We start from the raw sequence: 13,584 nt of genomic DNA, 5'->3' as shown, positions 1-13,584 counted from the left end.
GGAGCTTCTGTTAATGAAAAATGGAACTTAGCCGGTGGGTCCCTGCCAGATGTTGAGTTTTCTGAAGGCTATTTAAGCTAAAGCTTAGGCATAACAATGTCCCCAGCACTGATTCATCTAGAACATTCTTGTCCAAAAGGGGGTGGGGGGTGGACCAGCCATTTAACTCGTCTGTTAACCTCAGGACATGTGGTGAAAAGGCTGTTAGAACCCAAGCGTGGCGTGTGCAGCCTCGGTGGTACTTGTTACTGTGCACTGCCAGCTGGGTGGACCTCCTGTTAACCACCTTTCCCTGAGTCCTGGGACCATGTTGGACATGGCCCAGTATAAGGTGATGTCAAGAGTGCTACATGGACAGACAGACCTGGGGTTGGATCCCAGCTTTGCTCCTTCCTAGCTGTGTGGCTTTGAGCATGGCACTGCCTCTGTTTAGGTCTGTTTCTCATCGGTAACATGGGGCTAACAATTCAGAGCTGTGGTGGCGACCACCATGGCAAGATAGATGAAGAGGCTTTGGAAATGATTGTCTTATGGGTTTCTGAGGCTGGAGTGCTCAAATACCTTTTTTCTTTGGAGCCACCTAGAGCCATCTTGAAACACACACACAGAGACACACATACCCCCAACTCCAGGAAATGGCAAATTCTAATGGCTCAAAGGGAGAAGAAAGGAGGTGGAATCTGCCTTTGGTGGAGTTTGCAGGATTTCTGAGACCTCACTTGGGCCACTTGGACTCGTGGGAGTGTTTCCTCCCTTCCCCTTTCCATCAATCTCTCCCAAGCCTCTCTTTTATGCTCATCACTCTGTGCCATGATCTGGTTTACGTACTCATTTGTTAAGTGTCTGTCTCCTCCATCAGAATGCCAGCTGCATGAGACTAGGCAATGTGTCTTCATTCACCAATGCACACTCAAAGCCCGACACGTTGCCTGTGACTGAAGGCACTCATTAAGTGTTTGTTGAATGAATGAATGACCTGAATTTCATGCACTGCCCAGGGCTGCAGTTTTTTCTCTTCAAATTTTCTTCTTGACCCTCAGACTGTGTTCATCCATTCATTTTGTTAACAGTATTTATGAAGCATCTACTCTGTACCAGCTACTGTACTAGGCACTAGGTTTGGAGCAGTGAACAAACCATATGTAGCCCCTGTATTCACTTCCTATTGTTGCTGTAACAAATGACCACATACTTAGTGGCTTAAAAGCACACAGATTTATTATCTTATGGTTCTAGAGGCCAGATGTCCAAAACTGGCTTCACTGGGTTAAAAACCAAGATGTCAACAGGGTTGGTTTATTCTGGAAGGTCTCAGGGAGAATCCATCTCCTTGCCTTTTCCCAGCATCTAGGGGCTGCCCACATTACTGTGCTTGTGGCCCCTCCTCATTCTGGCCTCTGCTTCTGTGATCACATCTCCTTCTCTGACCCTGCCTCCCTCTTCTGAGGACCCTTGTGATGACGTCGAGCCCACCCGAATGATCTAGGATAATCTCCCCACCTCAAGATCCTTAAGTAATCTCATCCAAAGAGTCCCGTGTGCCATGTAATGAAATGGATTCACAATTTCCAGAGATTAGGACCTGAACATGCTGTGGGGGTAGGGGCAGGCATTATTCTGCCTACAACAGCTCTAGTTCTCATGAAAAGTATAGCTTAGTGAGAAAGAAAGGTGTTAACCAAATAAACATATGCATGAAAACAGGATTATAGATTGTGATGAAGGCTGTGATGGCCAAGAGTCTTTGCAAGAGTCCTTGAGCAAATGCAAGAGAACAGATTTAGGTTGGAGGGTCACTGGATGGCTGAGTTCTGCAGGTGGGGGAAGTAAGGCAAAGGCCCAGTCACAAGAAGGGGCCCAAGTGCCATAAACAAGGGAAAGTGGCCTCCAGAGAGACTCAGGGCTGCAGGGTCTGGGCCTAGCAGTATTTTAGATTTTTTTTTTTTTTTTTTTTTTTTTTTTTTGAGACGGAGTCTCGCTCTGTCACCCAGGCTGGGGTGTAGTGGCCGGATCTCAGCTCACTGCAAGCTCCGCCTCCCGGGTTCGGGCCATTCTCCTGTCTCAGCCTCCTGAGTAGCTGGGACTACAGGCGCCCACCACCTCGCCCGGCTAGTTTTTTGTATTTCTTAGTAGAGACGGGGTTTCACCGTGTTAGCCAGGATGGTCTCGATCTCCTGACCTCGTGATCCACCCGTCTCGGCCTCCCAAAGTGCTGGGATTACAGGCTTGAGCCACCGCGCCCGGCCTATTTTAGATTTTATGTGAGACTCCATGGGATGCAGTTGAAAGGTTTAGGCAGAGAACAACTTGACCTTTCTTCCTTCCTTCTAGAAGACCACTCTGGCTGCTGTCTTGGGAGGCTTCAGGGTAGGCATGGGGGCTCTGGAGGGGAGGCTCCTTCAAAGTGGCCTGCTTGTCTCTTTGACTTCATCTGCAACCTCCCAGGTCCTGAGTCATCTTGGATGCCAGAAAGCCAGGAGCCACTGGGCTCTCCTGAGCAGCCCACTCAAGGTCACCAGCTGTTCTTTAGAGCCACTTCTTGATGGTGTCTGTCATCAGCAGGAAGAACAGGTCTCCCAACAATGTCTTTCCTCCTCTTCTGGCCACGTGTTTCCCTTTCAGTCACCAGGAACGAGTTGTTCCATGGCACATGGGGAGGAGTCAAGGAGGGCGTTGGCTTCGGGTGTGGAGGCATTTGCTGGTGTCCCGTTGCCTGACACCTGTCCCTTCTCGGACTTTCTGAAGCTGCTCCTGCTCTCCATTGCCCAACAAGAACATAGCTGTCAGCGAACGTTTTCTACAGACACTGAATCCCCCATCACTGTCAGAGCTGGGGAGGGAAAAGATCAGCCAAGCCTCTTAAGAGCCTCGGGTAGTTTTCCTGTTTTAATTTTAGCCCCTTGTTGACTAATAAAATAGTTGCATGCAATGAAAAACTCATGTTATCTAACAGTAAAACGGTCCCTGAAATCATGGAGGGTGCTTTTCTTTTAAAGCTTTGCTCTGTGACCTCGAATAAGTTGCTTCTTGCCCTGGACATCTCATTTTCCAGAATCAAAAATGCATCCATCTGGACTCCAACTATTTGATACAATCTGGAATTGGACTAAGCCCAAGGTTTTTGCTGTTTCATCTATGATAAAGAGAGTTGATTAATTCAACAAATGTATGTTGCACGCTGACTGGTGCAAGGCACAGAACCAGGAGTTTGAGGTCCTGAGATAGTAGGATTTACTCCCTATCCTGAAGCAATCTATCAGTAAATTTCAACCTCAGGGAGAGTGTTCCGTCTGCTTCCCCAAGGCAAAACATTTAGTTAGCACTTGGAACTATGTGATTATCTCTTAGCTATAAATCATTCTTGTCTATTAGTTAAGAGAGCTTAGAAATGTGTTTATTTATCTCAAAGCTAATACTAATTCGGTACCTTGAATACACTTTTATCTTGTAGTGATGGTCCTTGCCCTTTGAGGAAGGGACTGTTATTATCCTCATTTTACACATATGGGCAGTGAGACTTGGAGTCTCTACAAATAGCCAAAGGCAGAGCAAATATTTGACCATTCAGGATCAGCTTCCAGACTCTAGGCTCTGAGCTACTGTGCTAATATTTGATAAAACAATTCCAATGGTGGCTTGTCCCTGAATGTCATCGAATTGTTTCTGGAAGTGGATTCACCAATACAGACTCATCTGACTATATCCCTGCCCTCTTCATTTACTTGAGGACACAAAGCTCTGTGTCCCCTGCCCCCAACACCCCTTGACCCCCTATTCCAGGCACTGTTCCCCAATGGAGTATTAGCATGTTAGAAACCTTTAAGTGTCCAAGACTCCTGGCCTCTGGCGAGTAGATTAGAAGTAAAAGGAATTGTCAGGGAACCAGCAGTGAAGTCCAGAAAATTTATTTTATGTAACTTTTTCCTAAATACAGAAGTTAATGCATACTTGTGGTAGGTAGAATAATTCCCAAAAGATATCCATGTCTTGATCTCAGAATCTGGGAAGATGCTGCTTTAAAGGACAGTAGGAACTTTGCAGGTGTAATTAAGTTATGGATCTTGAGATGAGACGATTATCTTAGCTTATCTGGGAAGTCCTTAAATATAATCACAAAGGTCCTTATCAGAGGGAAGCAAGAAGGTCAAAGGCAGAAGAAGGAGATGGCACAACAGAAGCAGAGGTTGGAGTGATGGAGCCATGAGCCAACAAATGCAGGCAGCCTCAAACAACTGGAAAAGACAAGGAATAGATTTTCCTGGAGCCCTCGGAAGGAACTAAGCTTGATTTCAGCCCTGTAAGACTTATTTCAGACTTTTGTCCTCCGGAACTGTAGGAGGATACATTTGTGTTGTTTTACTAAGTTTGTAGTAATTTGTTACATCCACAAAAAAAGAGAAAACTGGTACGATGCTCATTGCAGAAAATTAGGAAAGTACAGAAAAAGCATAAAGGATTTTTTAAGCCACTGTAATCATTCTGCCAAAAGGGGGAAAAATTAATATTTTGGATTATGGCTTTGCAGGCTTCTTCTGTATGTGTGTGTGTAATTATGCATTTCACAAAAATGGTATTGTAGTCAGAACGTCTGTTTGAGTTGGAGCAGTCTGATTTTAGGGAGTGTGAGATATCAGATGGGAGGGTTGGCATGGATGTTTAGAGTTCTGGTTTCTTTACACATGTTTGCAGTCCTTTGTCTGCAAAAGTGTGAAAACTCTTGAAGGTGGGCAGAGAATGACCATGTGGTGGCCATAAGAGCTCAGTTTGGTCCGTGAAGGGACATCTCCTTGGGGACACTCACTCTGATGTTTTCTTTCTTTTGCAAGCATCCCACTACTACAAATACAAGCAGCAGTTCATCTTCCCAGGTGAGTTTCATGTGAGCTGGAAGCAGCCTCTTCTGAACAAGCCCTGCTGCATTGCAGGAGTTGCTGGGATGAATGGAGGCAGATGTTGTGGGGGTGCCTAAGATCAAAGAGGGTGGTAGTGGAACCATCACACTCCAGGATAATGGCTGAACATGGAAGTGGAAAAGAAAGAGTGGGAAGTCCTAAGGGCACAGTGGGACCCAAGGAGGTCCCAAGGCGCCATGGAAAGGCCTGAGAGGGTGGAGTGCCGTGGAACAATGGGCAAGGGTGAGGAGGGGTCTAGAGCCATGTGGCAGGGAAGAGATGGTCATAGGGTCCTGAGCTGGGTACTGAGAAGATGTGAAACCAAGGGGCCTTATCATACCAGAGGGAACCCAGGAGAAAGGAAGATTCAGAGATGATCAGTCAATGCTTCAGGCTGGATGCTTGAGGGTTCTGGCAGCCCCCTACTCAACAATGAGGAATTTTGTGGAGGATGTCATCCAGAACCCTGGTCCAGCTGAGCAGGTAGAGTCCAGGTGGTCCAGGAAAGGAGAAAGGAGATTGGCCAAGGGAAGAGATCCAAGATCTGGTGAAAAATTAGCTACCATGTCACCCAGGAATCAGGCCTTTGTGAGGGTTGTGGACTTCACATTTGTTTTCTGAATGTCCAATCTCTGGTTTTCAGATGTGGTGCCGGTGCCGGAGACGCCGACCCGGGCGCCCCAGGTCATCCTGCATCCGGTGACCTCGAATCCAATGTAAGTGGGACAGAGACATCTTCCCCCTTCTCCGAGATTCCCAGCCCTGGCCCTACAATCCACTCCGGTTCCCTATCTTCTTTCCTCCTCTTCCTGGAACTGATGGAGTTGGGGGCAGAGGGAGATGTACAGGGGGTACAGAGAGACACAGGGAATAACTTAGGCAAAGAGAAAGAACGTAAGAGCTCAGGCAGAGAGAGGCAATGCTGTTCCTCACGAGCAGCTATGCCTCGTGTCTCTGCCCCTGCCTGTCAAATGCATTTTCCAGGGGCTGGACCGTTTCCTAAGGACCCATAATACCCGTATGATTAGGAAGACAACTTTCCCCAGGCGATAGTTGGGGCTTAATGAAAGGGCAGTTATTCCATGTCACTGAACATGGAATAACTTTTGAAAGTCTCATTTAGGTTTATACCAGGAATCAGCAAACTGTAGCCCGTGGGACACATCCAACCTCCTGCTTGTTTTTATATAAAGTTTTATTGGAACACAGCATGCCTATTTGTTTACAATGTATTGTGCAGGGTTGCTTTCTCAGTGTAACAGCAGAGTTAAGTAGTTGTAATAGAAACTGTAGGGCTTCCAAAGCCAAAAATATTTACTCTATGACCCTTTGCAGAAAGAAATTTGCTAACCTCTGGTTCATATTATTGTAAAACTAATATAAGCTAATTTTGGAAAATTTGGACTATTCATTAAAAAGGGAAAGGCAAAATAATCACTCATGATCTCACCACTGTTAGAACTTCTATGTGTGTTCTTTCCATTTATATTTTACATAGTTATGACCCACAAGATATGCAATCAGTTACCATCCTGCTTTGTTATCTTTATGCTGAACATCACATTTTATGAATATTATTTTAGCCTCTCTATAGATGTTGTTGGTTCTTGGTTTTTGTTTGTTTATTTTTTGAGACAGAGTCTCACTCTGTCACCCAGGGCTGCAATGCAGTGGCACGATCACAGCTCACTGCAGCCTCAGCCTTCTGGGCTCAAGTGATCCTCCCAGCTCAGCCTCCCGAGTAGCTGGGATTACAGGTGTGTGCCACCACACCCAACAAATTTTTTATTTTTTTATTTTTGTAGAGACAGGGATTTGCCATGTTGCCTAGGCGGGTCTCAAACTCCTAGGTTCTAGCGATCCTTCCACCTCAACCTCCCAAAGTGCTGGGATTACAGGCATGAGTCACACCTGTCTGACATTGTTTCTAATGGCTGTAAAATGACATATGATGTAGAATAATTTTATTAACCATTTTCCTATTGCTGGATTTTACATTGCTTCCCATATTTCACTGTTGTAAATAATGCTGCAATGGACATCTTTGTGCATAGCATCCTTTGGAAACAGACCCTCTTTCCAGGTGGTTTATTGCTTGTGCAGCAGAAGTGAGGTCAGCTTGGCCAGGCGCTATGGCTCACGCCTGTAATCCCAGCACTTTGGGAGGCTGAGGTGGGAGGATCACCTGAAGTCAGGAGTTGGAGACCATCCTGGCCAACCTGGTGAAACCCTGTCTCTACTAAAAATATAAACATTAGCCAGGAGTGGTGGCACACAACTGTAATCCCAGCTACTCGGCTACTCGGGAGACTGAGGCAGGAGAATCGCTTGAACCCAGGAGGTGGAGGTTCAGTGAGGTGGGATCGTACCACTGCACTCCCGCTGGGCAACAGAGGGAGACTCTGTCTAAAGAAAAAAAAAGTAATAACCACAAAGTCACCTCCTTAACTTCTTTGGTTGTGATGGAAGCCTGGGGCTTGCTAGGATTTGATCAGTTTGCCAACTCACCTTTTGCCTACTTAGTTTTTCTTCTGGGTCCCCTAACTGCTTCATCTTTTCTGACTGGTCTTAAGGACTTTTTAAAGTCTTACATGGTACATCTCTGAAATCAAAGGAGTAGCAACTTGCCGGGGGATATGGTGCTGACATCTAGCTTCGGATCATTTCTCTGCTTCACATAAACCAATTCTACAATTTGTGCAAGATGAACTCCAGGTTATTAACTGACAGTCCAGAAGTACCAGTGAAAAACAGTCAATAGCTGCTTGCGATCTGCTTAAATGTGCGTGGAGTGATGGCAACTCTTTGCAGAGGGAAATAATTGAATAGCCCTGGCTGCTGGAATCACGCCTTGATGCAGAGAGGAGGGTGGCCTGGTTTGGTTTGGGGCATGAGGAGGGACTCCAGCTGCATTGTCCCAGCCAAGTCCCCCCAGGGCATCAAGTTCCCAGCATGTCAGCTGTCATCGTGCAGGTTCATTCCACTTTCCCAGGCTGTGCTATGAATAATTGGTTAATACCATGGCAAATGCCACTTTGGGATTGACCTTTCTTTCTCCTTCTTTTAGTTCTTGTGGTCTTTCAGACTCTCTCTCACCAGGACCCCCTCCAGCAAGTGGATTGACTCTGTGGAGCCAGCCACTTCCTGCGATCTGAGGGTCAGGATACGGGAGGTTCCCCAAATGAGTAGGGGGAAGGGAGGATCCACTGGGGAAATAGGAAAGGAGGGGTGGGGTATTCATTGTGACTCTTTTTTCTCACCTGTCTCAGCTCTTCCATGCCTTCAACAGCCCCATTCTGTCTCCCTGCTGCACTTCAAAAACACGTGCACATCCTCAAGTCTAAACCCCGCAACATACCTCTAATGCACACTGTGCCCAACATCCATGACATGTCAAATGTCACATGCACTTGACAGTCTGCTCACACCTCTAATGCACACCCAATTATACCATCAGCATACAGCATCCTCCTCAACATCCTGTGTGTACACCCAACTCACATGCACACAAGACAGCCCTGCACAAAGCACATCCCATAATACCTATGCAGTGCTCACACAAACACATTGTGACGCCCTGCCAGCATCTATACCCAAAATGTTTGCTTCCTAAGAACAGAACTGCGGCTCATGAGCTTGTGAATGCATCTCTCACACACACACACACACACACACACACACACACACACACACACACACACTTGTGTCTTCCAGTTCAATATGGTCTTTTTATTTTCATTCCACACATCCTCATTCCATGTGATTGGCAAGGCCTACCTCAAACATTGGGAACTTTCAAATACACCCAGTAATTCTCTCGTCTTCGAATTCCCACCACGCTCCATTTATCCAATTCATACCTAACTTTTGGCCTTGTTACTTTTAGCCTCTCTGCATAGTATCTACATACTGGCTTTAGTTCCTTCAGTAGGAACACAATATTCCTTAAGGTCAGAAGCCATGCCAGTTTCAATTCTATATCCCTCCAAGGGCCTAACACTGTTCCTGGCACACACATCTATTCAATAGTCGCATGAATGCATGAATGAACAGACAAACAAGAACACTGAGATCCTTCCAACAAATTCCAAACATATAGAGCTCTGAGGACTTGTCTACCCAGGGCGTTTAGGCCAGTTTATAAGAAAGCTGCTAGATTAGTTGAAACCAAAGCAATAAATAAAAATGAGCCCTGAGCAGCCCAGAAAATCAACTTAAAACAAGGTCCTGGCACACTGTGTTTCGTGTGTGTGTGTGTGTGTGTGTGTGTGTGTGGCGAGGTTATGGATTATTTCAGACACACGTGTTGAAATGAAATGTGAGATAAAGGCTTGGTGGTGAAGACTTCCCATCTGGGGATTCTTCATACAAAGCTAAACTCAATATACAGACCTACCTTTTCACCTAGGGATCATGTTTCTTTTTCTTTCTTTACAGCTTGGAAGGAAATCCATTACTTCAAATTGAAGTGGAGCCAACGTCGGAGGTGAGAATCAGAGAGCAGTGTAGCGACATTTTCCAGGGGCTGCCCAGAACTTGGCAAAGCCGACTGACGTTTTGGATGACGCAGAGGGCTTGGGGTCAGATTGGGGCTGTGGTGGCCCTGACCGATGGATGTTCTAACTCTGGGACATTTAGCAAGCGGTGGCCCCTCCTAGCACTGAGCCTAATGGGCCATTATATGGCATGCATCATGGAAAAGCCAGTTGTGCGGAAATTGTCAAGAGATTTGCATTCTTAGTTGAAAGATCAGCTCACAGCCGGGTGACTACCAAGGGGGATGTGCCCTGCTGCCTTCAAAAGAATATGTGGGAGGAGGTGGGGGCCTCAGGGATGCCGGGCTTGGAAGTGTTGGGAATGTGCTGGGGCTTCTTCCCACCTGCCTAAGCAGCTGCAGAAATACATAAAATGCCCTGGCTGGAAACCATGGAGTCCTGGCCCCTCAGCTCTGCCACTGCACTGTGTCTTGTACTGAAAGGAATCGAGTCAGGGCTTCCAAGGAAAATCGTGTTCTTTTCTGGGACTGTTTTGGTTGTTGAAATATGATCCTGGGAGAAACTAATGTCTCCTGTATTGTTTCTCCTGAGTGTGCCAAGGGGGGCAGCTTGCTCAGGTATTCTGGGTCAGGAAGACCTGTACCCACTCAAGAGGCCACCTTCTCAGGCTATTTCATCAGGTCCCAGGGTCTCTGGGAATCCCTGCTGGCCCTGGCCCCTGCTGTTCCTACAATTCTGCAGGAGAATCCAAGAGGCAATTCACCCCAAAGCACCCCTAGATATCATGCTGATAAGGTAGGTCCCTACACCTCGAGCATTTAACTCTAGTGGTAGTCACGCCGAAGTATGCCTGAGTCGTGTGGGTGTGCATGGTAAAAATGCAGATTCCTGGTCCTGGCCTGCTGATATTTTGATCCAATAGTGCTGGGTGGGGCCCAGGAATCTGCATTTTCTTGGGCCTCCCACTGGCTGTTTAATACAGGTGGTCAGTTCTGTACTAAGAACTTAACAGGCCTTCATCTAAAACCTCACACTGCTCCTGGGGCAGATTTTCTTACCCCCACTTTACAATGAGGAAAGGCAGCCTCAGGGAAGTAAAGCAACTGGCTCAAGGTCACACAGAGGCGAGATTTCAGCTCACTTTGTCTGATTGTTAAGCCCATTCTGTCAACCCCTCACTCTCATGTCTCCTACCTTCCCAGCTGCTGTAGGAGCCTCAAACATCTAGCTTGTAGCTCTGACCTCTCCCAATTTTTGAATCATCAATTCCAAATTCCCTGGGGGAAGGAAAAGATACTCCGTGTTGGCAGTTGTCACGTGTTACCTGCAGATGCATGGTGTACCCGTTGTTTTAGCCTGTCTAGCCTGTCAACTTTATCACATGCACATAAACAGCCAAACCAAAAGACTATGGAAGAATAGGAAGGGCATCGAATATTCAAGTCCAGAGACCTGGATCTTAGTCTCTCCTCTGCCTGGCTGCATGACCTGGAGTGAGTCACTTCCCAGGGCAACACATGGGACTTTCGGTGCTAAAACCACGAAGATTCCAGCAAACTGGAATGGGTGATCCCCATAACACTTCTCTCTGAGCCTCAGTATCCCCCCATTTAGCACAAGAGAGGTGGATGATCATGATCTCCCTTTCAGCACCTTCACTGTAGTATGATTCTAGACCAGATTCTAGACCTGGGGAAACAGAGGGACGTGTGTCTGCACCAGCTCCAGATGCATGTAGAGATGTGTCCAGACCTACGCGTGCACACGGGACCCAGCAGGACCATGAGGGAGGCTGGGGCCGTGGCAAACCCAATTCTGACCTCTCTCCCACTCCGGCCACAGAATGAAGAGGTCCACGATGAGGCCGAGGAGTCAGAGGATGACTTCGAGGAAATGAATCTGTCCCTCCTCTCGGCCCGGAGCTTCCCACGCAAGGCCAGCCAGACCAGCATCTTCCTTCAGGAGTGGGACATCCCCTTTGAGCAGCTGGAGATCGGTGAACTCATTGGAAAGGGTCGCTTTGGGCAAGTGTACCACGGCCGCTGGCACGGCGAGGTGGCCATCCGGCTGATTGACATTGAGAGGGACAACGAGGACCAGCTCAAGGCCTTCAAGCGGGAGGTGATGGCCTACAGGCAAACGCGGCACGAGAACGTGGTGCTTTTCATGGGCGCCTGCATGAGCCCGCCTCACCTAGCCATCATCACCAGGTCAGTTCCACCTGGGCTCCCACCCAGGGATTGGCAAAATTCTGCTTCTGGCATGGTTGAGAAATGGTTTTCTGCTTACTTGACCGCTCTGGTTAATAGACCATCTCCAGTTCTACCATGTACAGTTTACTTACATGGTTTAAGACTTAAGATTCCAGAAAATACTTAATTTATTTATTTGTTTTTTTTAGAGACAGGCTCTCCCTCTGTTGCCCAGGCTTAAATGCAGTGGTATGATCATAGCTCACTGCAGCCTTGAACTCCTGGACTCCAGAGATCCTTTCGCTTCAGCCTCCCAAGTAGCTGGCACTACATGTGTGTGCCATCACACCTGGCTCATTTTTTAATTTTTTGGTAGAGATGAGGTCTCGCTATGTTGCCCAGGATGGTCTCAAACTTCCGGCCTCAAGCAATCCTCCTGCCTTGGCCTCCCAAGTGCCGGAATTACAGGCCCGTAAGCTACCACGCCTAAACCCAGAAAATACTTTTAATGCTAAAACTCTTTAGCAAAACCAAAGAGTACTAAATGGAGAATCAGAAACATCGGGTCTTGCTCCCCCTGTATTCCAAGTATTTGTGTAACAGCTTCTCAAAGAGTCACTTTCTCCATATGTGAAATGAGTATATTCGACTAAATCAGGAGTCAGCCAGCTTTTTCTGTAAGGGGCCCAATAGTAAATATTTTCAGCTTTGTGGGTTGTACAGTTTCTGTAGCAGCTACTCTGCTCAGCCACTGTAGTCTGAAAGCGGCTATAGACAATCTGCAAATGAAATTGCAGAGCTGTGTTCCAATAAAAGTTCATTTACAAACCCGGGGAGTGGGCTGTATTTGGCCCATGGGCCATAGTCTGCAGACCCCTGATTAAGATTTTTTTCTTTTTGAGATGGAGTTTCACTCTTCTTGCCCAGGCTGGAGTGCAATGGCGCGATCTCGGCTCACTGCAACCTCCACCTCCCGTGTTCAAGCGATTCTCCTGCTTCAGCCTCCTGAGTAGCTGAGATTACAGGCATGCACCATCATGCCCGGCTAATTTAGTATTTTTAGTAGAGACAGGGTTTTGCCATGTTGGTCAGGCTGGTCTTGAACTCCTGACCTCAGGTGATCTGCCCGCCTTTGCCTCTCAAAGTGCTGGGATGACAAGCATGAGCCAAGATTCTGGTAACTATTATTCTGGTTTTCATGAAAGTTGCAGAGCACATTTGCAGTCTTTACCATTGTCGTTTGGAATATCCAGGATCTGTGGTCTTTGGGTACACAAAAGGGATAGTTCATAGAGAACTAACATTGTGAAAATGTTTCTTGAACTTTCTCAGATTTGCTCTCTGGCCTCTCCCAGAGGCTTAAGGCACTGGGGGAAAAATACCTTTGGTTTTGATGAAACAGTTGTGAAACAACCCTTTGGTTTGTTTTCAAACTCTGGCACTGGCTCCCCTGTAACATTAGGACTGGCCTCTGCAGTGGCATTCTTAGTATGATCTGTGATGCCAAGGGCCCGTTAGGAGCTCTCTCCTTCCTCTACTCAACTCAAGCAGTGAGACCCCAAATGCACAAGTCTTGCATCTTAGCAGGCCCAGAGCAGATGCTGTGGGCTCAGAGAAGAGCTGGTGTGTCTTTGATCTCCTCCCTTGTGAGACAAAACCTCCTTGAGTCCACTTATAAGAACTTGGTGATTGTTAGAAGGTGCATTATATTCTGTATCCGTAGATAATGCGGATGGTGGGTTGACCAGAGTGACTCGTGCTTTGAATGATAAGCGCTGGTGAAAGATTGGGGATCTAGGGATGGGCCTCCAAGCCTCCTTAAAGCAGGATAAAAATGGTGGTTCTCAATGCTGCACAAGGCAGAGAAGTGGCTCTGAAGAAATCAGCCCAGGAATCTTCAGGGGCTGAGCTGTTTTGAGTGTAAGCTTTTGCTGAGTAACTACGCCACAACTTGGTGGTTTCTCTGTATCCTATGGACAGTTCTGGGCTTAGCCAGACTGAATA

General features: G+C 47.0%; 1 protein-coding gene across 3 annotated transcripts in view; it reads left to right on the top strand.

The window, feature by feature from the left end:
• The window catches only part of KSR2 (kinase suppressor of ras 2), a 508,355-nt gene that overhangs the window by 434,786 nt on the left and 59,985 nt on the right, over window positions 1–13,584 (top strand). For 2 of the 3 annotated variants that reach the window (XM_028829955.2, XM_077955340.1), the window contains exons 11-14: window positions 4,827–4,868; window positions 5,536–5,608; window positions 9,330–9,378; window positions 11,231–11,598. In XM_028829955.2, the coding sequence (XP_028685788.1) occupies window positions 4,827–4,868; window positions 5,536–5,608; window positions 9,330–9,378; window positions 11,231–11,598 (532 nt within the window). Of the gene's footprint in view, window positions 1–4,826; window positions 4,869–5,535; window positions 5,609–9,329; window positions 9,379–11,230; window positions 11,889–13,584 lie in introns of all 3 variants that reach the window. The other variant, XR_013401510.1, reaches the window with a different exon arrangement.

This window comes from Macaca mulatta, chromosome 11 (genome assembly GCF_049350105.2).
Source record: "Macaca mulatta isolate MMU2019108-1 chromosome 11, T2T-MMU8v2.0, whole genome shotgun sequence".
Lineage (NCBI taxonomy): Eukaryota > Metazoa > Chordata > Mammalia > Primates > Cercopithecidae > Macaca > Macaca mulatta.
The sequence above is the reverse complement of the archived record's forward strand: the minus strand, read 5'-3'. Positions and strand labels throughout refer to the sequence as shown.